This window comes from Anser cygnoides, chromosome 3 (genome assembly GCF_040182565.1).
Source record: "Anser cygnoides isolate HZ-2024a breed goose chromosome 3, Taihu_goose_T2T_genome, whole genome shotgun sequence".
NCBI classification, from domain to species: Eukaryota; Metazoa; Chordata; class Aves; order Anseriformes; family Anatidae; genus Anser; species Anser cygnoides.
The window spans coordinates 64,590,209-64,615,397 of record NC_089875.1 but is presented as its reverse complement, the minus strand read 5'-3'; the positions used below and the strand labels follow the sequence as shown (position 1 = coordinate 64,615,397).

The window sequence follows — 25,189 nt, the reverse complement described above, 5'->3', positions numbered from 1 at the left end:
CACCTTTTCAGGGCAATAACAAAATTGGAATTACAGACGAAGCAGCTTCATGCTTTCCCATGACCAGGTAGCGTTCTCCCTCCTAAACAATGGGACACTGTCTGGGGGCTAAAGAGCTCCCGGCTGACCTGTCTGCAGAGTGGTGGTGAGGGAACATGTTCATAAACTTCCATGAAACCACTGGCAAGCATGGCTGACTCTTTCCTGATGCCCCAACAGCGCTCCTGCTCTTTCAGTAAATGGAAGTTTTCTGCTGTCTCCAATTCAAATTGCAATTCTTGAAATTTCCAAGTGTCAGTCTTCTGACAATTTTTATCTGCCTGTGCTGTTCTTCTCCTGTAAATCCTACCCACAAGGTTTCCTTCTCTTTAGATGAGGAAAGTGGGTGAGTGATATCTTCTTGTGAAAAAAAAATAAAGAGTAACTTCTCTGAAGATGTGCTCTAATTCAGGCAAAAAGCAGGGCAAAGAAATCACTGAACCATTCCTACCATTTCTATCCAATCCTACGTACTATTGTTAACCCTAACTTCAAATGAAAAAAAAAAAAAGATTTCATGGACAGAATAATGTAACTTAACTCTGAAACACTTCAGAAAAAGCAAGCAAATCCCCAGCGAAATAGAAAAAAATAAAATCTTCAGGAAAACCACAAGGTTCCCCACACTTCACCTCTGGCAGCTAATCCTATGAAAGTTGCTTAAGAGTAGCTGCAGCTCACACTAACTTAAGGAGATGACAATAAACCTCAGAAATATTTTACCTTTCAAGTTACTGCCACACTGAAGCTCCAATTCTAAGTTGGGATAGGTATTTAAAATAAAAATACCTCCTTCAAAATTGTAGACAACTCCATTCAATTGCTGCAATGTACATTTACAAATGACCCCTCAGACAGAATGACTGAGGAGAAGGTATACTGCTCAACATGCTTTAAAGGAAAAACATTTTCCCTCATCTTCTTATAAAAATAATTAGGGGTTCAAGATTCTGCAACTCCCTCCAAATTGTTTAAAAATCATTGTTCTGTATAGTATGTTAAGAATTTTAACGTCTTTATAACATCAGCAGAACTAAGTATTTCTCTACTCAAATGGACCAAAAAAATTCACTTCAAATCCTGATTGACATTCTGTCTTGCAAATATCTCTGTTCTGTTCGAAACAGATGACAAGGAGTTGCTATAATGTTTTTCTTGGAACTGTTATTTAACATCTTCCAACTCTGCAAAGGCATGAGAACATTAAAACACTTTTGTTGCAAGCACATTGTTTGAAAGCTCATTGGCAGAGCAGTTACATCCACTTTTCAAGAACACATGATAATTCTCTTTCTGGTTTCCCCAAATAGAGGAGGAGGGAAGAATGCAGAAAGAAGGAGCAGCACACACAATATGTTTTTACTTCCATCTGCCATCTGTTAACAGCTTCAGCTACTTGGATAAATATGTATTTATACTCATCAGGAAAGATTACAGTCTTGTCTACATGCAGTTACTCAGTACAGCTGTTCATGAATAAGTCCAAGGTGAAGGCATTCTTACCGAACCAGTAGTTAAAAGTGCACAGAAATATGACATTTGGAAACAAGAATACCCAAAATAAAGAACTATTCAATCGTGGGTGCTCTTGAACAACTAAATATAAACCAATCCACATCATTCATCACAACAGGATCTTCTACTTACGTGCTCACTAGCTACACAATGCAAAATTTCCCAGCATGACCTTGCCCTTGAGAAACCAGAGAGAGAAGAAATTACTTGTCTTAACAAGTATATGGACAGACACACAGAGCCATAACAGAACCTTTTCACTATTCTGTTTCATATTAATTTAGGAAGTTGGCTTAAACGTATTGAAAAAAATCACGTCTTTGTCAAAATGCTCTTATATCTTGAGAAAAGTAATTACTTTTTCACTATAGTTCAGCTGCCTCTTTGGCAGACAAACTGTAAAACCCTTGCAGCTTAGATAAGCTCAGTTTAGCACTACTGTCATCTCAGATCCTTCCTGCCTCGGCCTCTTGAATAAGTGCAAATAATCTGAACTAAGAGGACATGATCAGACCCTACTTCTAACTACACACTTGGAGTAATGATCTTTTTTTTTTTTTTTCTGGTGGAAGTGATTCTAAGATGAAAGATGCCAATTGCAGCCTTGTGAGAATTTTTCAGTTTTCTCCAGAAATTGCTGTTCAGCAAGATGAAAAAATCAAAAAATACAACACACAGGACAAAGATAGGGAAAATTCATTCCAAGGAGAAGCAAGCCTCTAGGTCATGACAGCAAGTCAATAGTGCCCTGACTTATAAAGTCTGCTTCTCCTGAAAGCAGCCCAGAAACATCCTATCTAGACTAAGAGACTATTTTTACCACATGTATGTTCAAAAGACATGCAAGAATACCAGACTACATAGCTGTTTAAAGCATATAGCTGCTAAATGAGGATTAAGCTCACCTCTGCTGTTCATAACTGCTGAGACAACAAAAAAATGTTAGGTTTCACAGCTGCTAACTGACATGAGACGTGGCAGTATTAAGTTCATTCCATGGACTCCAGCTCCATAAGGCAGCTGAACATATAAAATATGCTTGTTTTGTTATTTTCAAGTAGAATAGCTCAGGAATTCTCATTATTTACTCTATGAAAATGCATCCTAAGTTAAAAACCATTTCTATAAAAAAAAACTTCAGCATGCAGGAGGTTGCCTTAGTATTATGAATAATCCCTTTATTCTCCAGCTGTGTACTGAGCTCACATCTGCATGTGAGTCCTTTGATGGACCACGTGTGTACCAAGGACCACAAGTCCATCTCCTCCACTGTGATGCTAATCAAACTTGAACTGTTGGACTGCATTACAAATTTCAGCAGAGGCTGAACACAGCACAGTGGACTTCAGGAACTTCTTGAACTTGCAGTTCCACCATATGAATGTAGTTGTCTGTCAGTAGCCACACTGTACTATATTTTATTCCTGACTTGGGTTTATGTACCTATGTTGCCAGGTTTGATTTCACTGGGAAGGTACTGACAGATCGCTCATAACACCCCATCAGTCTTTAACTTTATAGCGCATCGCTCACGTAACAGACCTCATCGTCCTTTCTCTGCAACACTGACAACCGAGAGCTGCTGCACTGATGCACGTAGATATTGAATCTACATTACCAAATGCTGTAACAGGCTGATTTCAGTGATGTATATATGCCTGCAGGACACAACAAAGATTAACAGTGCACAAAATATCTAAATCAGCTATCTAGGACCAGTTCTTAAAAACAACTTATATTTCACTTGAGGAAATGTACATCGTGAGATGCTGCAGCTAACCAAAAGAGACAGAGCAATTGATGTACAAACTGAGTTGTTGTTACTTGTTTTCAGGACCATTGCTCTCCTTGGTCTACACTAGCTGCAGCATATTGGCTCAGTATCAATCAGTCTTAGAAAAGACAGCCTAAAACTAGCACAAAATGAACAGCTCGTTTGCAGGGAAGGAAACAAGTCTGAAGCAAGAAATTATCCCATTAAGAAAAATAGCAAAGATTCATTTTTAGCATTAAAATGCTGAACGCTGCAGTACAGGTGATGAATCTGCAAAGTAGGTAAAAGATAAAGGTAAAAGGCGGCTGCCAGAAGTTTGAATCATGTCTAATTTGACAGAAGAGGTGTCTTACACTGCACATGAAGACCAAGCACAGCAGAAGAGAAGATAACACAGCAACTCACCATCAAGAGGTGGAGAAGCAGGGGTATTTTTCATTTTAATTGGCTTGGGAAAGAAAACCTGAAAGAGAAACTAAAACACTATCCTTAGTTGCCTTTAATTACTGTCACCTGCCATGGGAATAAGAGTAAGGAAATAGGAAACACTATTCTCCCAACTACGTGGGAAATTGCATTAAATGGCAGCCACTTGATGCGTCTTCCTAATTCAAAGAAAATCAAAGTACATTAGCTAGCAAAAAACAACACCAATCAGAGAAAGCATATTAAAAACCACTAATAACCACATATGGATTTACTAATAAAACCTGCAGATCATAGTCTTATTTTATATAAGATGAATGAAAATTCTGCCTGGAGAATATCAGAAAATGTAAATCCTTTCCTGAAAAGAACTACTCCAGAATATCATTCTCCCTAGACTCACTCAGCACCTTTCTTCATGATTTATTTGAAAATATTGTGCCAAAAAATAAATCTACAAAACTTTTCTTCCTGAACACATAGTATCTTTCTGCAGGAAATCTGTATAAGCTTTGCACCCAAATTTTATTCCCATTCTCTAAGTAGTCAACTTCATTTGTAACTACACTGAAGCAGAGATAAAACTACTTCTACATGTTTAAATTGTATACTTTAATTATATCTTAAATACCATCACTGTGAAACTAAAAGAGGAAACACCTGTAAAAAAACCCTCTACATTAAATAGCATTAGTAAAAATTATATATCAATTAGAATCACAATATTTATATGAAGCCAAAGAATTTAGAAAAGCAATTAAGATCTCCTATAAGGCTCCTTTGTACACCATGAAAATTTACTACATTTTAAATTACAGTAATTGAAATAATAAAAGTGAAGCAGTCAAATGAACCTATATTTTAAACTTAAACACAAACCACGCTATTTTCTTTAATAAACTATTCTGATTTTAAATTATAAAAGACACCAGTGAAAAAAAGGAAGTCCAGTTTTAATGCCTGGTAATATTTCTTGGATCATTTTTCAGATATTCAGCATTAGTTTCATCTAACACTTTATGAGAAGTGCTAAAGAAAAACAGTTTCAGCTTCAGGCTTTTACACAGACAAGTTCCATGTGCAGCTACACACTTTCCCTATGTGACCTTCATATGCATTAAGCATTTGCCCCCATTCTGCATCTGGAATACATGGAATATAACAAAAATGTTCAAGTTATTAAACTTCCCTATATATATATGAAGTTGACCTATTTTTTCATTTTCTATGAAAATTGTACTTGATTTTTAGTTCTGATTAAAAAATAGCATAAATCATGATTTCATATTTTAGGGGAAAGCATACTAAACACATTGACTAAACTTAAGCAAGCAGATCTTACTCTCTTTTTGACATATTTTCTGAAAGCAAATATCACTAACAATTATTACAAAAAATAAATTGAGAATGTGCCCCAGAAATATGCATGTGTGCACTTGTATCTATCAGCGCTCCAGAGACAATTTAACTAGGTGCTAAATAATGCCTCCAGAAGGGTTTGTTACCCATTACTACTACCGTCACTGAAGTGATAACGTTCTCCCTGCCTTCTCCTTCTGCTTGTTACTGCTCCAGTCACCTGGTAATTACTCTCCCTTCTCACAGCCTTTTTTAAAACATTTAAAAGCTGAGCTGTACCTCATGCCAACTTCTCTGCACACTGCCCAGTGCAGCCATGAGACCACCATGCCCCACCACCGCTTATTCTCCATCAGTGGAGAGGTCTGTGTCCGGTTCTGAGCTCCCCAGTGCAAGAGATATGGAGCTACTGGAGAGAGTCCAGTGAAGGGCCACCAAGATGATGAAGAGACTGGAGCACTAAATTTCCTAAATGGAAAGGCTGAGAGAGCTGTGACTGTTCCACTGGGAGAAGAGGAGGCTCAGTGAGATCTCATCAATGTCTATAGATACCTGAAGTGAGGATGCATTGAAGATAAAGCCAGGCTCTTTTCAGTGGTGCCCCATGCCAGGACAACAGGCAATAGGCAGGAACTGGAACACGGGAGGTTTTTCTGAACACCAGGAATCACTTCGTTGCTGTGCAGGTGGCGGAGCACCGACACAGGTTGCCCAGAGAGGCTGTGGAGCCTCCTTGGAGATCTTCAAAAGCTGCCCGGACATGGTCCTGAGCAACCTGCTCTGGGTGTCCCTGCTTGAGGAGGGGGGTTGGACCAGATGCCCTCCATTGCCTTCTCCAGGACATGCCGGTTGCATGGGTGAGCGGGGCCCATGAACCCGAAGGCTCCTGTGGGGCCTGGGGCTGACCCAACAAGGCCGGACAGCTTGTGCTCTGCTGGTGCTTGCACATGGAGCCTTCCCTGCAATTCATCACCTCTGTCTCCCTCCACGAATTTCCGAGAAAAAGGCCTTGCAGCAGTTTGTGTTTGTTACGGGTTCAGAAACTTCCCTCCCAGAACACAAAGACTGGACACCTGCCTAAGGCAATCCTGTCGAGTACAGCCTCTGAACAGCCCTGGCACAAGCTTTTATATCTGCCACCCCTGAGAAAACAACCTCCCAAATCTAAAATGGAAATAAAGCCATTTGGTCTGGTGCAAATCAATAGGGAGGGCTTCCTGAGGGAACCGTCACGTCACAAGTTCCAGATCGTTCTGGTGCAGCGAGCACAGGTCACGGCACCAGTGGCAGAGCAGTGCAGCCCTGCTGGCCACACGGAGCCCCAGGCTCCCTGTCCTCACACCGCCCCACCTACACAGCCCTGCCCGCTGCCCCGCACCCAGCCGGGGAATCACCGCACGTCTCAGCAGAACTAGCCATCTCACCAGCTCCACACACAAACAATGTATTTTTTCTACTTAGTTGAGTAATGTTTTGGTTTGGGAGTTTGCAATTATTATTTTTTTCCCTGCCATAGCAGCAAGAACCTGCTCAGGGAGGAAGCCAAGGAGCAGCTATAGAAGAGGTGGGCTCACGCAAATCACTGTGCCACGGTCCGGGAATTTGGAAGCAGCTCTGGTTTTGCCAGCATAAGCGGCCATGACCTACAGTGACTTGTGCCATGGCCCTCCTTGGGCACTGCGCCAGCCAACTGACCAACTGGTATCACCAGGACAATAAAAGGGGAAAAATAAAGGGGGGGGGGTTTGAATTTAAACCTTAAAAGCTATTTCTCATCTAGATCTATTCCCCACTGCTGTTCACCTCAAAACTCCACGAGTGCGTTACCTCCCAGAAGGCAGAATGAAGCACAAAGTGGGGAACAAACCAGAAAACAGGGAGATGACGGCAGAAACTGCCTCTATTGGGTGTGCCACCAAAACATATTTGCAAAACAGCACAATTAAAAAGTCTTTCCATGTGCTGTGCTTTGCCCCGTCTTGGCCCAACCCAAAGCACTTTTCTCCAACTTATCAGAAAAGATTACTGTTAAAATACAAGGATTTAAAACGCATTAGCCAAATAATGCCTGGTAAATAAAGCAACCAATGCAGTTTCTGCAGAGCTTGTACTGGAGGTGCTCTGTAGCCAGAAACTGCTTTGCAATCTCATGCACAGCCCTTGCAGAACCGGTTTTAACACTACCCTCGGCCTACTGTAGCAAAATCAGCGTGGATTTAAAAATGGACAAGCCAGTTTTTCCAATTTAATTAACAATGTAATTAAACTGGAGAAGAAAATTACTTGCCTTCGTCATGACTTCACTTTCGAGTAACATTATAAACCTCTGTGTGGTTATTAAGAATATCTGTGCCTGGATTACACTGACATTTTTCAGATTCACCGAAAGTTACCCTTATTGCTTGTACTGATACTGCTACTCCTTTTTAAGAATGAGCAAAAAATACATACGCTCAAACTCACATGCTCTCTAACTTTAGAAGTAGAAACAGGAAGACATCTGTATTTCAGCAGACTTCTCCTTTATATAGCTGACCACAGTCAACTAGGTCCTGAAGCATGCACATTTTTCAGTACTGTTTCACCACACATAATAGCCTTCAGAAGGTAAAAAAAAAAAAAAAAAAAAAAAAATATGTAAGTTTCTGGAAAATGAAAGAACCACTGTTACAATTTTGAAAAAGAAAAAATACCTTCTAATTTTGGGGGCAGTTCTTCAATCAAATATATTCAATCTAACTGATGGGTCTATAAAGCCGCAGCCAAAGAAAATGTACAAGCCTAGTTTAACTGCTTTGTTGTGACAAAATACCCACTTAACACATTTTTCTGTTTCAAAGCGCTATGCAATATTTATCTAACATATGTAAACAAATAATGTATTAAAATGCATGCCACATTCTATTTCACTAGGATTTTTGAATCAAGAGGGACATAAAACTGAAACTAATCGCACAGCTTTCTGGAAGATATTGGTTATACTACACATTATACTTTGGACAAGTTAGTAATAAATCAACACTTGGACAACGTAATTCAGACTGAATTCAACGCTACCAAGATAAGTATATCTGATGTTGCAGCTCTTTATGGAAGACCAGACAGCTGCTGTTAAACTTTATGTCTTTTTATTGTTCAAATATATATGGTGTTAAGGTTTCATGACTGAGTCTAGGATCAAAGATGATGTTTTACTTTAAGGTTCATTTTTATCCTTACAAAGAAATAAAGCAGAAAAAAATGCGGCACATGCAAACCCATGTTCATGTACAAACAGCCCCTTGACATGGACATCCATCATCAAATCTGGAGTGTGCCATTTTTTACTAACAAAGAAACATGTCAACCAAGTGAGTTTCAGCTTTGTTCTTTGATTTCTCTGTTAAGATACACAGAAAAGTAACAGGTTTCCTGACAAGCCCTATTACAGGAAATATTCTTTTTTAACATACAGACATATCAAGCATTGCAAGTTGCTTGATAACTTAACCTGCAGCAATAAATACACCACCACATTGGTAACATCATTTTGTTGTTGTTGTTGTTGTTTTTTTGTTTTTTACATATTACAAAATAGCTTAAAGTTCCATTCATATAGAAGAGAAATTTTTGTTCAACATGCTATGTTCATATGTTCAAGAATCCTGTTGTTGTTTCAGTTTGTTTATTCTTCAGAAGTACAAGTGTAGTGCGTAAAGGGCAGCATATATTTGCTCTGCCAAAGGAGAAAACCAAATATCACACTGGAAATGTGTCATCAGACAGCAAGGAAGGGACCCGTGACAGTGCAGACCAGCACCGATCTCCCCCAGACCCTTTCCAAGAGCAGCAGCTGGGAAAGCAAGAAGAGGGGCAGTGGCATGAAGAGAAGCAGCATCACAGCCCCTGTGCTTGAAACCAGGGGTGCGAAAGGAGGTGGAAGCAAGGACCCCAGTGCCACTGCCCGCCCTGCCCCGAGATGAAGGGAGAACCCCGCTGCTCCTTGGCTTCTTCTCGAGACACATAGCACAGTGGCCATGTGGTAAGGAATCAGAATTAGAGTAATGCCAAAGTTCAATTCATCAGAGTTCAACATGGCAATTCATGGCAAATCACTATCTGCAACTAATTTTTATTAATTTTTTTTGTAACTGTAAAACCTCTGAAAAGGTTAGGAAAAAAAAGGCAAAGCAGTCAGCAATGCAGACAAAAAAAAAGTACGCTTCTAAACGGTACAAAAGGTAATGTGGTAATGTAACAAAACAAGAAAACAAAAACAACAACAAAAAAACACAACACACCAATCAAACAAAAAACAAATAGACTTGTGCAGGTTGCGACTGTTTCTTAATTCATTTTGTGAAGGTTAAAAAGTTTACCATAATCATCTACCCATTGTAGGGAAGACAAGGGGCAAAGTAGGGCTTTGCTCATGAATGAAAGAATGTGCCTTTAAATTCACAAAAATAGAAGAACAAAACAAAAATTAAAAAAAAAAATAAAAGAGGAAAGATCACCTACCTCCATTCCTGCCTTAAAATCCACAAACTTAGAGGGATTTTTTTTTTTTGTATTTTCATATGAAATCCAATTTTTAAGTTTGCCAGTAAATTTTGAAGAAAATCTGGTCCTAACAAGTCAACTAATGATCAAAGTCACGCATGAGCACAACGCATGCCCAAAGGGCAGTCATCAGTTGCCACACATGCTATCAGGAACACCACCATTTGAGTGCCAACCACAAATTCCCTAATATTGGGTTCCTCTAACAGTACTTCAAAATCGCACTGGGAAGGCTATCATTAAAGGATTTTTTTTTTTAAAGGTTCATCATAAAATCACTCAGATTGAATACGTTTGCTTCCCTTCCTTGTAAACGATTTCACACCTTAAACAGCAGCAAACCTCTACTACTTCCAGGTGACAGCCTTACATCTCTTATATGTGAAGAACCAAAAACCTTCAGCATTGAAATTTCAGTCCCTGAATGTACATCTGTGCAGCACAATTAAAAAAATAATACAATAAAATCCACTGTTCAACAAAAGAGAATTGGCAAAAGTTATTTTCTTTCAACTTTCAACACCAACTGAAGAGTACAGCACCTGCATGAATTAGCAGGGACGCCCGCACCACCTGGCCCCTCCGCCAAAGGGGAAGCTGCTCCTTAGCTCTGCTGTGCAGATGTTGAGCACGAATGTACTGTCCCAAGCTTGACACAGAGGAAGAGCCAGTGGTCAGGTTTCCGTTTGTTGTTACCCGACTGAGATGCAGGCAGAGATGGGGTAATCCTGGCACGTGTACCAACAAAACCTCAGCCAGCAACTCTCAACTCAAAAGCAAGATTTCCAGCTACAGGACCCTATTCCAGCAACTGTATGTGTAAAGGTCTCATGAACCACATGCAGAAGACTTCATCAGAACCTGAGGACACACAAAACCAGGCAAAAAAACAGACTGGCCTACAGGATTACACTGGGTTTCTTCTTGGAAGCCATGGTACTTTGTTTTAGTAATCCACTCCAACAAATCTTGTACCGATTCTTTAAACCTGGGAGCTGCACATAAAGATATTTAAAAAAAATAGCAAAGGAGCTGCACAACTGACAGATAGAGATCTTTCAAAGAACAAAATAACATGTCTGCAAGGACTACAATGTGACAGCTCCTGGCTCTGAGCCCAGAGTGCTAGCTGCCTGACCACGCCATTGCCCCGCATCCCACAGGGCAACGATTAGCTTGCAAACTTCCCATCATCTACTTTATAGCCAGAAAATTATTCTATTCCAGATGGTGCTTCAGAATATCTAGAACAGGGGCATCATTTACTTCACTCTGGCATTAAGGGGCAAGAGGAAAAGGGGTGAGAGGGTGTGCTCTTTAAATTCTTTGTAATATATTTTATGCAAAGGGGGGAAAATCAACAACAGTTTGTTTCTTTGTTTGTTTAAATACACAGACCTTGAATAATTGATTAGAGTGCGATCTCAGCATAAAGAAATTGAGACTCCAATTCTTCCCCTGTATTTGAATTTTGAATAATTTTACCTTCAGAGCAACCACCTCAGTTAGTTTGTCAATGTCACCTCAAACAAAGTCTAAACTAAAGAACAGAACTACACACAGGGTGGAGTGAATCTAAAAGATGTGAGGAATTTATTTCCCTATGAGGAGGTCATATCATCAGTCAACAAAGGATTCCTATCAGATACTTTTCTGGATGATGAAAACCTTTGCACTTTACTCCCAGCCTCAGGCTTGTTCACCACTTAGCATTAGAAAAAAAAGAAAAAAAAAAACTACAGCACATTGTGCACACAATGTTACAAACTCAAAACAATTTTCCCCTGGAGCATTTCATCTTGCCCTAAATAATAAAAGTCAGAAAAGGAGAAAAAGAAAGGTAAGTGGGCTGCATAATTCTCGGTATTTTTTTTTTCAACATTAGCATTATTAGGGGGGAAAAAAACAGCAAAAAAATAGCTAACAACAATACATCTTACCAGTGATGAGTTCAGATTTTTAAGCCAAAGTCCCTGTCTGTTCAAGGAACATCAATTTGGAGAGTGAGTTGGTTCCAGTTTTTGAATCTCAGAGATTTTAGGGGACTTTTGGTACTGATTCAACACTGCACTATTATCCTTTTCCTTTTATTTATTTTCACTTAGTCATAGCCTGCAAGCCCCTAGCAGAGCACAATTCATTATTCTGAATCTTTTCAGAACCTGTATGATGAAATAAAGTATTACCAATTTCTGCTCTCCTCTAACCATCTATTTCAAGCATATATCATTGATTTCTGCCATAACCTCTTTCATTCATTTCACTTTTCATATGAATAAAAACATCTTTTAGGAGCAGGATGGGAGAATGTATCACCACCAGCTGCCTGATGCTGTGATATTCACAATTTTTCTTAGAATCTTTTTTTTAGGATCTTCCAAAAACTGTTAGAAGGATGACAAAACTTCAGCTGCTTATATATAAAGTACTCTTGCCTTCCAAGCACAGACAAAAACCCTAAAAAAGAAAAATCTTGACAAAAAGAACCATCCTGATCTTCTTTGTTTACACACGATGATTTAAGTCAATTTTGTAATTCTGAAAAACTGAATCAGGCACTCCAAGGTAGGTGATTACCAATAGTGTGTTTCACTCTTCACTGGCTGACAGATCCTGCGGTATGACGGGAAGGGGAATGCCACAGGCTTTTCGTAATCTTGGTAATCAAGGATAATATAAAATTTGCATACCGCCTTGCTGATGAGTAGAATGTTTCATGGAAAAGCAGTGAGGTTATAGTCACATATATTTCATCAGAAATTAAGCACTGGCTAAAAATATTACATATTTATCTCAAAGTAAGTCTTCTTGAGTTTACAGGCAGACGGTTTTCTACCTGAGACTTTAAGGCAATTAAAGGCAATTTATACTGGGAACTCATACAGCACGTTAACTTCCAAATCCTTTCCTTGCCTTTGGAAATGCCAAGCATCCACTATATTTTGGTCATCTTGCCCTGAAGATATTAACTATCCTGCAGGGAACGGTGAAAAAAAAGTCAAAACACTCATCAGCCTTACAGAAATGGGGTTATTCAATGGGAAAAAAGAGAATTTTACACCTCGTATGTACAGCCATACAATTCCTTCCTCCAGCACTTCAAGTATGACATTTCCACACTAGTTTTAAGAAGTTCACATCATAAAGGTAGCAAAGGAAACCCAGAACATGGCAGAACAAAAGAAAGCCACTCACAGAATGTAATGTAACAGAAAGCAAAGCAGTAGAAAAGATGACTTTGAAAAACTTAAACAGGAAAAAGAAAAAAGGAAGAAGTAATCTTTGAGCAGTATGCTATTTGTGAAAAGCTAGATCATTGCCGAAATGATCTAGCTTGTAAAAATCAAGGTGGCAAAAGTCTTTCCTTCTCCCCCCTTCTGGAACAGCTGTCTCTGCATTTTGCAGAGGCAGGGTCTTCTCTGTTTGCAGTGGAGAAGTACACTTGAGTCACCAATTTAGACTAGGTTGACAAATTTTATATGATAAACAATAATCTCTATTTCTAATTGTAAAATTTGACACTAGTTTAGCATGTTTTGTCCTTTTAGTGTAGCAGACACAAAAGCCCAAAGAGGCTAACAAAATTAAATCCATGAAGGTAGTAATTATGTACATCCTCACATGACAGTTTAAAAGTACCTAAACCTTCTAGGTTCACAAATAACCCTTGGATTGGGAAATATATATTATATATATATATATAACTACATATATATATATATATATATATATGGCTGTTTTTATTCCACAGGAGAGTCAAAACCAGCACATTAGCACCGTCATTTTTAAGAAAAATTAAAGAGGTTCAATGAAACCTCCAACATTTCTGACAGGACTCAAAACCTGGAGGTTGGCAACTCAATCATGTTGGAGCTTCTTTGAGCAACGTTCATTTTCACTCCATACGCTGTAATTTTCCAGTTTTAAGACTGGAATGAGACTGAATGAGACTTTGTAGAAGTCCTTTGAGAGCTGTAAGTGCTTTGTGATTTGCAGAACTAAATTATTACAGTCTTGCTGGTAATCACTCTGCTGGAACTTAATCTTTCTTTGTCCTCACCAAATTGATAAACATCTCATAAGAAACGAGACAGAAATTTGACAGATATGCTTACACACTTGCATGTTTATCCTAACAGTTAAATAAGCTAATGTTTTGTTTGTATTAACAAGTCTTTGGGAAGCAGGAAGAAAGTTCACTACCAAAATGCATTTCTCAGAGTAACTCTTCAATAAACTGTATTTAAAAAAAAAACAAAAATAAAAAAACTCTTTTGATTAAGTGTTATCTAGAAAGCAACAGTCAGGAGAACACTTAGCAGTTTACAAAGCATTTCTGACAAGAAAGCAACATTGTTCGTGTTTGATAATATTTCCAAAGGGATCAAATTTTTCATCATTAGTGATAATGATAAAGCGGTATGACAGTTAATAGTGTTTTCACCAGATGAAAACATCTGAGGAAAGACAGAAACAGACATATAAGCCATTTCATTGTGTATTAATAAACTAGGAGCAAAACAATTGATGGACAGTTACCCAAAGAAGCACAAAGTATTCTCAAAGGAATTACATGAAGGAAATGCTGAAGAATGATGCACCTCTCTGACAAGCATTTCAGCGATTTCCGCCAGCTACCAAACACAACCTGTTGCAGGCTTCAGAAAGAAACTGTTAAAAAGAAAAAATAACTGTTTTCTATAATTATAAAGTTAGTCAGCTTTTTACCAGTACATTTTACTAAACAATTTTTAAATCTCTGCTTGAAGAAAAAATCTAGCTGCTCCCCAAAACAAAAGTTATGATTCATATTTTATTTCCAAGAATGCTTAGGAATTGGAAGGACTCACCATATGTATGGATTGATACTAGGTGAATTTATGAATGAAGTAGCCTGTTCTCAGAATCATTCTGGTGATTTTGAAAGTGGAAGGTCAAAAAGCATGCACAAATATGACCAAGCTATATAAAGAGCATATCTTAAAAACAGCTGCCCCACAAATTCAAATGTAACTCCAAAGTAAACAGCATCAAATGTACTGCACAGTACTTTAGGTAAGTGATAATGGTACTGAAATCACTTAAACATTTTTTTCTGGAAGCTGTAAGTGTAGCAAAGTATAACCTTTTATGACTCTTCCAATGTCAAAATTTAAAGGCCCAGATGCCAATCAACAGTCAAGAGACTTGACATTGATTTCTTCATACGTTAATACCCTGCCCTTCTCTTCCCACCAACAACTCTGACAGTGCCAGCTCAGCTCATTGTCTTAAATGGAACCCCTCTTTCTCACATCACCAAAGCTCAGACTTCTCCCTTTTCCCTGCTTGTTGTGCCCATATTTTAATCTCAATCTTGGTCCTTAAGGCATTCCTATGGAGAGATTAGCTTCTATCTGGCTGCCGTTTCAGGTGAGTACTTTCACTTCCTTACACAAACCTTACCATAACATTTCTCAGGAGTGAAACTCAGTCATACAGGTATTACTGAATCATAGAACAGCTTGGGTTGGAAGGGACCTTAGAGACCGTCCAGTTCCAACCCCACAGCCACAGGCACAGATGCCTCCCAGCAGACCAGGTTGCTCAAAGCCCCATCTAATCCGGTCTTGAACACTTCCAGGAACAGGGCTCCAGAAGAGGCTCCAGGAACAGCTTCTCTGGGCAACGGTGGGTGCCAGGGCCTCACCACCTTCTGAGTAAAGGATTTCCTCCTAACAACTAATCTAAATCTCCACTCTTTCAGTTTAAAACTATTCTCTCCTTTCCTATCGTTATCTGCCCAAGCAAAAAGTTGCTCTCCATCTTTTTATAAGTCTTCTTTAAGTATTGAAAAGCACTAATGAGGTCTCCCTGGAGCCTTCTGATGGTGTGAATCACAATTCTGAGATTTCATTTTTAAATTCTAATTTACTCTTGTAAAAGCCATTTTAATTGAGCCAGTATTAATCAAAAATAATAAGATGGCTTCCACTGATTCATTTTGAAATACTGTTTAGGTGTCATACTATAAATCTTTAGTAGTAGCTAGCATCCTGAGTCATGGCCAACAACAACACTGGATGCAGTTCTTTAAAACACAAAGACTAAGTCCTAATCTCAAAAGTAAATGAGGACATGACAGAGGGTATGCTGTAATGCTTATAAGCTTTTGTTAAAGAGGCTCAGTTTTTAAATTACAATTTTAAAAAGTCCACAAAAATCTGTTAGCCCAAGTTAGATTGAAAGGAGCCAAGAGAAATGGGTGTAGGTCTGCTAGCGGCAGAAGAAATGAGCTTTCATTTCTACTACCAGAGCAAAAACTTTAACAGAATACAACCAGACTGGTTTAGGTAACCACAGAATATAAAACTTACAATTAGTATGCCTAGGAATACAGAAAGAAATTAAATGTGCATCCACACTTAGAAGAAAAAAAAAAAAAAAAAAACATCTTTGTCCTTTGTATGAAATTTAACAATGCCTTTGAGCAGTTCAGGCCAAAGGTCTACATACCCCAACACTCCTTCTTTAACAGTGATCATAAGGAAGCCTCTGTAGAAAGGTAAAAACAGGGCAAGAGTACACAATACCTTTTTGTTTCCGACAAACCATCCTCTGCTCCTCCAGCTAATTTCAGTTCATGAGAGTTCCTGGTCCTGTTTGCATAATTACTGATTTCTAAAAGATCTCTTCCGAGAACTTGCTCAGTGTCTCCTTCAGCCTACATACTCATCTGGCATCCCCAACAGCTATGCCTGACGCAGGCTTCCACCAGCCTACAGCCTGCTGCCTGAGCCACTCTTTACCTGTTTTCAGACCGGTTCCCCCACCAGACTGAAAAGTCCTTAATTCTAGAAGTAGAAGAGGATTCCTCTTCACAGCAGTCCTGGTTTTGCAGACCTTTATCATGTTTCCCTGAACTGCATCTTTTTGTAGGCCAAAGAAACTTACCCTATTTGAGCATTCCTCTCATGCGTGCCTACAGCGCTGCTCCTCTGGCACTGAACTCTTGCTCGTGCTGGGATTTCCACAAGGCTTGCACTGTCTTGCAATTCAATATCCAAGACTTAGAGCAAGCTTTAACATGAACTGCCTAGCTACTTATCAGTGTTTCTTAAAATATTCAAATACAACACTTCCCATATTAAGTTCTCCTCTATTTAGTCAACAGAATTACACTGTTTACAAGTTTTATTCAACCAGAATGTCTTTATTTTTAGTCATTTTCTGTATTCCAAATTTAATTCCTTTGAAAATATCAGTACTTTGGAACGCTTTCCTTTCTTTAAGAACTTCTTTGGATTTTCCTGATTCTACTTATCGCTTCAAGGCTAGAGACTGTATAGAATCAAGGAGATCTAGCTTATAAATAGGAAGCAGGAGTTCACGAGGCTTGGGTTTCTTCTTGGCCTGTAACTCAGTTCTGTGCAGTTCACACAGGCTGTATTGATTGTACTTCTGTACTTTCTAATAGCAATTCACTCATTGCTTCCTTTCAGACATATCAGCTGATCAAACCAAATAAAATTCCCTGCTTTCCCAATCTTTTCCCACATGCAGCTTGGCAACAGTCTCACATCTCTGTAAGTTTAGAGTAGTGATCTAATAGCCAAAAAGACAACAAATTTTCTTATCTAACAAGAAATCTGTTTCTTACCTTATCTAGCATATGGCCTGAATGTACACACCATTAGTTAATATTCAGTCAATCTGCCATCCTGTTATAATTCTGTTATTGTTTCAAAAGCTCTTAAAATCGTAAGGGAAAATAATTTTCCAAGATCTTTGAGCTATTTAAACATTTATAAATCCTATAAACCATCAATATTAAAATAATAACATATTCATTATTCAAATAAGGATTCACAAGTCAGGAATAAGATGATTTGGCTTTCTAGAGTTTTCCTACACCTTTTAAATGGTCATGCATCATTATTAGTCTTCCTGAACTGATAAAAACAACATCAACTTGGTAATGATTTCATTATTTCTGGTTTGCTAGCTACACTTCTAAGTGTAATCATCACTACTATCAAGAAGGTACCTTAGCTAGCCTATTTTTAAGCTGCAGAGAACCATTACTGTATAATGAAGTTTTAAAGATCCATAAAGAAATCAAATAATTCATTTTTAACAAGTTTGGGATTTGTAGTTCCGAGTCAAGTTTCCTTATCAATTTCTGGTCAAAAGTTACTAAAATCAAGACAGAGGCAATATAAAAGGAAAATCAGAAAATCCATGATTTACATTGCAAACTGGACCTTACTGGTGACTGAGCAAGGACATGACACTACAGTAGTAACAGGAATTTGCTGGGGAAGATTAAAAAAAAATTAAAAATTAATACCAAGGGAAAATAGCATTCAAGCAGACAAACCAAAACAAAGCAACCCCATCCTTCATTTAAAACAACTAGAACAAAAATCAAAAAAGATGACATAGGTGGCAAGAGAAGAGAAATGGAAAATGATGGTGACAAAGGCAGAAAAGCAGCAACAGTCTTCAGCAGCTGTACAATCCTTACTGTGCAAAGCAGGAAAGAACTTAGGGAAAGGAACAGAAGCATTAGACAAAACAACACATCCAGACAGGAATAAACATTTTAACTAAAATAAACTAATGAGTGACAGTAGTAACCAACATACAATAAAGAAAGACAAATCTCCCAAACAATTATAAAGTTTAAAAGACAGAAATCCTCAAACAGTTTTCCTTTGAAGTAAACCTTAGATAGGTCAAAGGTGGAGCATTTCCAACAGAGCGATTAAAAAAAAGATTCCAGAACTAACAAGGATCAAAATCAAATCATGTCTTCAGTCCCAAGGGATTCTCTAACCAAACCCTTTTCCTTGACAGTTCATCCCCACGTTAAACAAACAGAATAAAAGATGCAGATGCCTTCTAGCAGGAGAGAGAAGACAGACCGTATCATTACAGGACTGCAGAAATTTCCTGAGTGCGAAATACAAGAACAGAAGAATTACAGGTCCCATGCTTGGAGAAGCCCACAGGAATGGTCCTAACATGTAACTGCCATTAGAATTTCATGTCATATACACTGTAGACACTAGAAGCTTAAATCAGTGGGAAAAAAAAAAAAAAAAACAGGAAAAAAAAAAACACTGAACTAACAGAAGTCTGCAAAGGGACTAGCTTGTTTCTTATGCTCCAAGTTCTTGAACCGCAAATTAGCTCAAGGCTAGAGGTGTATTCTGGGGAGGTGTGACCATGAGTTTGTCCTGATGATGAACTCTTCTACAAAATTCTACTGTTATCTGCTGTCAGGGACAGGATACAAAGCTAAACAAAAATACAGCCTGATCCAGTAAAGCTATTGTAATAAATCATATTGCATTTCAAGAGGAGAAAAAAAAAAAAAAAGAGAGAGAAAAAAAAATACTTAATAATATAGTAAAAAAGATGTAAATGATTCCTTTTTTTTAAAAAAAGAGGTATTTTCATAAGTAAGAGGAAACGTTCAGTCCATCTAAAAATATATTAAATTGTATCTATACTGTTGAACAGAGATATGCAAGACCACTGTGCTCATTTTGAACAGGAAGCAATAAAACTGCACCAGCACAGAAGAGCATAGAAATGCTTTTAAGGAGATAATTAGCCGAGCTGCAGCATTATATTAGTATTATTACACAGACATCCTGCTAACTTCCAGCTCACTGTATGAGGCTTCCTTGTAACGTGAACTATGCTGCTCAGCCCCTGCTAATCTCTGAGCTTTTCCCTCAGTTAAAAGTGAAGGCAATCACAATGCAGCTGACCTGACGACCCAAGTACCTTCGCACAGTTCTGCTCCACAGTCGTCTTTAGTAGTGACCTTGCTTGGACAGGCAGGAATCCAGTCTCCCTTCTAGTAAAAAGCCTCTTCCATCTCGTTTTACAAACCGTTGCGTATTTCCCTTCAGTGCTAGCAAAACTCATGGCCCAACAGGTAGATCAAAGTGACAAAATCATGAGCTGGAGCTCTATAGCAAAGAACTCCTATGAGGCAAATGAAAAAAGACTTCCATGCCGATGAATAACTCAACTCAAAACTAACACACAAAAAAACAACCGTGAAAAGCGATGTTGACTGAGGCCTCAAAGGACCACTTAAAACCACAAAAACACCAACCCTGTTTTTTGTGCGAACAAGCAGGCACGCACAGGCAGCATGCATATTTCCCCTCCTGTTTATAAAAACAATTGTACGAGTCATACAGTCACAAATCATGGCAAGCTGCATTAACAATTTTCCAGCCCTACTCCAGATTTATTTTTAATTTAAAAATAAACTATGTTATACATGATTTCAATATTCTGCTGGATGACCGAGCAAGGAAAAGAACGAATTTCAGTACAGTCTATGAAGAGATAATGTGAAAGCTATAACGCAAGTGAAAAATGGCCGTGTTGCTAAGATAAGGCCCCAACCACCAATCTCATTGTCAAGCCTGGCCATCTGTCAGCAGAAACCTGATTTACTGCATATAATGCTGCTATACTTGATTACTACTATACAGCTATAAAAGGCTCCTGGTTATTTTAAGCACACCAAAAGCTACTTTCTAGCAACATAAAAGGGTTAATAAAACACCTCCTCAGAAGCCAGGCTTTATGAAACCAGGTTTCAGATCTTTAAATCCAATTCCACATAGTTTCAATGTCACGGATAGATTAAATTGCTTTATAAATAAAAATATGAAAACCAGAGAAACAGAAACTCAAGAAAAATTTAAAATGCTAATAAATAACACTGGCTTCACCTTATAAGTAAGGCTGCTAGCAATTGCACCGACGCTTGTTTTTCATGGAAATTATTTTGATGACGGGCAATCGCAAAGAATTTTAAACAAGGCCTTTTAAGAAACATTCCCACAATACCTCTAGTCAAGAAAATCATGAACACAGAGGCCATTTTGCTTCACATGGTAACTGGCCTGGATATCCGACCTGCTTGCAAGAGCACTAATGTCCTGGAGCATCCTTGGACAAGGCCCTGTAAGCCCTGCGCACAACCATGACATAATGCCTAATCCAACTCTTCCCCTTTTGCACGCCAGGACAAAAATGCCTGTGTATGAGATTCATCCTTCACATCAAATACCCACCGAGTGAAACAGCTGCGGGTACTTCCTCAGGTTAATCAAACAAATCAAATAACAGCATCTAGTAATAACAAGACTATTTTTCTCCCTAAACAACAGGGCTACGCTGCAGGTGGTTTTGTCCCATAGCAAGCAAACAGGAGACAAAACACGTCCTGAGCAGCTGCTCATTAGGTGAGCACCGTTCTGCCTGCACAGCAAATGAAGCAAATGTCATGTGGAAAGAACAGTTTACAGTCATGTAATTAGACGCAGTAACACAGGCATATCCAAAAGAGGAAGGAAGACAGGTACAAATTATAGTGGCACAGGCAATTTATTTCTCGGAGTTTATAATTTTTGATGTTTCTGGACTTTAACCTCACCATTTCTTTTAATGAGGCTTGGTTCCTGTTAATTTTTCCCTGTTATACAATAACAGATAACTTTGAATAATCACTTCCTATAAGAATCTCCCATCCTCAAATACTTATTTATTCAGAATGGAACACGATATTTAAGGACACTGGGAAAGTACTCCAAAAAAACAGACCAGAATGAATGTAAATTGTACAGGACCTAGCTGTAAGCATTATGAAGAGGTAAAAATTTATTGCAAGCCTACCTGATACTCGTTGGGCCAGAAGGTGCTGACAGCCAACTCTGCTCGAAGCCAGTCTTTGCCAGTAGAGCCGGTGACATTCCAGATGGGATTTGCCAGCGGGCCTTTGTTCACCCTCACCAGGATGTTCAGAGTTCCTGGGTTTGCTCCATTCTTGCTGTACAGAAGGTAACTGAAATCGATACAGTGAGTATCGTTTTCTTTCATTGTTGGAAGCTGGAGCCGAGTCTTTTCTCCAGGGTCGTGGTCTGAGGAAATCACTATCATATACGATCCTAAAGAAGAGGGGAGTGGGAAGGGAGAAATAAAAAGGAAAAATAAAACAGTAGTAAGGAAGAATATAAATGCCAAGAAACTGATTTTCACTGTAAAAAAGGATGGAATGCATATATTTTCATATTCCAAAATCTCAAAGTTCAAGGAAGAAATTCAGCATGCTATAAAATGCCTAGAAATGTCACTGAAGCAGCATCTACAGAAGACAGCATATCTATGAAGGCCTCTGTATGTGCTTCCAACTACAAACATTTCTTCCTCCTGTTTTAGGATCAGATAATTGGGAATAGGATCACAGATGGACTGAATAAAAATCATGAGAGGTGCAAAGGATCATCATTATTCTGAGGTCACCAAGGCCAAAATTCTCTCAACTTGCTCCACAGGTTTCCTGAAAACGAAGAGTATGGAATAATAAGTTCCACATTTCTCAGCACAGCTTTACCAGATCTTCCTCCACCCAGAAATGGAGGCAGACTTGATTTTCGGATCTACTAGCAACTGAACTGGCTCACTTCGGACAGCAAGCTGCATTTGAAGTCCTGAAAAGTTGGGTTTGTTGCTACATTTGCCAGCGGGTCCGAGAGGATAACAGAGTTTTCTATTGCTGGAAGAGATCCCATCTTGTATGTTTATTTTACCAGTAGACAGAATACAGAACAAACTGAGCCTGCCTAGCTACAAAGGCGGAAAGTGGAAATCAGATGTTTAAGAAGTTGATACAGGACATAATGCTGAAATGGTTTGTCCTGATGTTCTGTAGTATGGACAGTAAGTGGATGGCTGCCAGTTTCACAGTATCCTAGCCCCATAGCACCCTCATTTCTTCAAGAGCGACAACTTCATGCCAGTGTACTATCTTGCAAATGAACCCCACAAAACAACGCTTCTGAGATACTGCACATCAGCCACACCTTTACAACCAGGTGAGAAAATCCAGCTCAGTATACAACATGAATCCTTGCCAGTCTTGCTTAGTGGTTCCAGAAGGTTCATGTTATCATATTTTGCTTCTATTTACTTCTTCAAGAGCACTGTTATAAAGAACTCTTCCTCCTGAAGAAGACTCAGTTAAAATCCATCAAAAATATAGTTCAAAAACTAGACTAAATTTAAAAAATCATAGATTAGTAAGCACTTGTCCAAAGGAGTAGTCCCGTACGAGTCCTGTGAGTATATACATGAATGAGCATACTATCGATTGAAAGTCTTCTCTTACGTACGTATTTGTATAAATTACTACATTTATGTACATGAAGTTTCATCTTTCGATTTTTATGGAACAAAGAAATACTGTGTTCTCAGGCGACCCAAACAGTTGTATGTATGAATATGAAAGTTGTTGACAATTTTCATCTTCTCAGGAGATGATGACAATTTAGGAGTATGGATCAAATCATCTGTATGAGATGACAATTTACTGCCCTGTAAAGCAATTCTGTGCTAAAAAAAATGTAGCAAAAGAGTAGGCAATGCTACAGAATGAAAGCAGCTCTGATTAAAGTACAGTGCTGGGATCTTTTAATACTCATCTTCAAGAAGAAAAAAGGGGGAGGGGGATGTTAAAGAGAACTACTACAATGCAACATAAGCACCTAGTTAGTATTTAAAATTATAAGCAGAATCTTTTATAAGATTTATTTATTCTTTAAAAGAGAATTTGGCAGACTATCAGTTCTTCATTGCTACCTCTTCATCATTAATTCTCATTTATAAAGACACAAAAGAATCATATTACACTATGTAGGTTTGCTGTTAGAGATCTTTAATGATTATGTTTTAAAATCAATTGAAAATTGCACACAAGCTGTTCCGAAAAGTGTTTCTAAACTACATCCAATGGTGTGCACTGATTATGTCTCTTGACTCTAGAATAAACTTACTTAGAGAAAGCCTGCTTGTAATCTCTACCTCAGTACATATGCTCTTATAAGCACCAGATTACTCATGAATGACGCAATACAGAATATTATTTTCCAAAATTTGGAATAAATACTATGCATTTGGCAGGGGGAGCTTATGTGTCAGCAATTGTGGGATTTTTTTTTTTTCTAAACAAGTTAGAAAAGTGAAAAGGATCAGTGAAAAACTACAAAGAATACTTTCTGCAGCATTAGCACTGATTCTATACAGGCATCTACATTGCCTCTTAGCCTTTGTTACATTTATCTTGCAAATATTTTTAAGTAATAGACAAAAAGCAACATATTTTTTTCCGCACCAAATAGCTTTAGAAGTGTAGAAAAAAAGTAAGAGCAGGAAACAGATAAACCCTCCAACTTTTTTTCTGAAGGGAATCTGTGGGAGAAAATGAAGGAGCAGAATATAAGAATTAAATTTTGCAGAATTTTTGAAATATTTCTTTCAATTTACCTCAAGATAAAGATAAAACTACTGGGAGGAAAATAAGATCACAACCAAATAACAAACGAACTAGAAATATTTCAAGATCTTGTTCCTATACTAAACTCATCTGCTATAATCTTTGGAGGCAGCAACATACACTTTTTAGCATATACACACATTTTATAATACTCCACTTCTCCAACCTCATTCTTCATCATTTAAAAATACTTAGAAGCAAATTTGCATATATCTATCTACATGTGTTAGTCCCACAGCATTTCATGAAATGCTCCAGACAGCATTCATAAACCATTTGTCACGAAGCCAAAGCATCTGTTCAGCATCTTGCAAACTACTTCCCCTTGCCTCCCCTTCTTAAACTTCTTACCAGGCTATCCTCATGAATGTGCTCCTCACTCCCTCCTCAGGCATCTACCTAATCCAAGAAAATCGGAAGACCGTGCCAAAGTAAAACACACCTCAAATTTATATTTTTGAAAAACACACGAAGTATTTTCTTACACCTTCTCCAAGAAAGACATTCTTTATTTGTAAAGAATACTATATACAAAAACAGGATTTAATTTTTTTTTCTTATTTATGCCAGCTTGTAGTACCTTAAGTTGGAACTTAAAAGCCTTAGACAAAACTTAAGCCCTAGATACTCTGTACATTGTTGGGTTTTGTTAAAAAAAGCACTGCCTTCCTTTAATATTTAATATATAATAATAATATGTATGTAACACAAATTGCTGAGCAATACATTAAAATAAGTGAGTAATGAATAATAGAAATTACAGAAATAATATGAATCATAGAAATTACAGAAAGAATAATGTTCCAAACAAAAAGGTTTAGAATTGTAAGTCCGGCAAAAACTTAGATAGTCTGGTGTTGATAAGAACAAGCAATAATGCTTTTAAACTTGAAAGGTATTTCGCTACCAAGACACTGCTTTTATAAAGCAATGTCTTCTGGAAGAAGGATCATGACGCGGATGTATCCCTAGGAAAATAACTCCTCACAGAATTAACACCTACTGCCCCTTCACTTATCAAAACAAACAATATTTTTAAAAGTATTTATAGACATGAAGTAATAGGATTAAATAGTGCCAGTACCATGAGATTTTCCTTTAAATTTTAAATAACTAGCTACAGAGCACAAGAATGTTGATAAACGTCAAAATATACACAACTATTTTTAAAAAAATAAAAAATTAAA

General features: G+C 38.0%; 1 protein-coding gene across 4 annotated transcripts in view; it reads right to left on the bottom strand.

Moving 5' to 3' along the window:
- The window catches only part of PTPRK (protein tyrosine phosphatase receptor type K), a 421,511-nt gene that overhangs the window by 262,645 nt on the left and 133,677 nt on the right, over positions 1 to 25,189 (bottom strand). For all 4 annotated transcript variants that reach the window (XM_066994303.1, XM_066994304.1, XM_066994305.1 and 1 more), the window contains exon 3: positions 21,347 to 21,618. In XM_066994303.1, the coding sequence (XP_066850404.1) occupies positions 21,347 to 21,618 (272 nt within the window). The remainder of the gene's footprint in view (positions 1 to 21,346; positions 21,619 to 25,189) is intronic.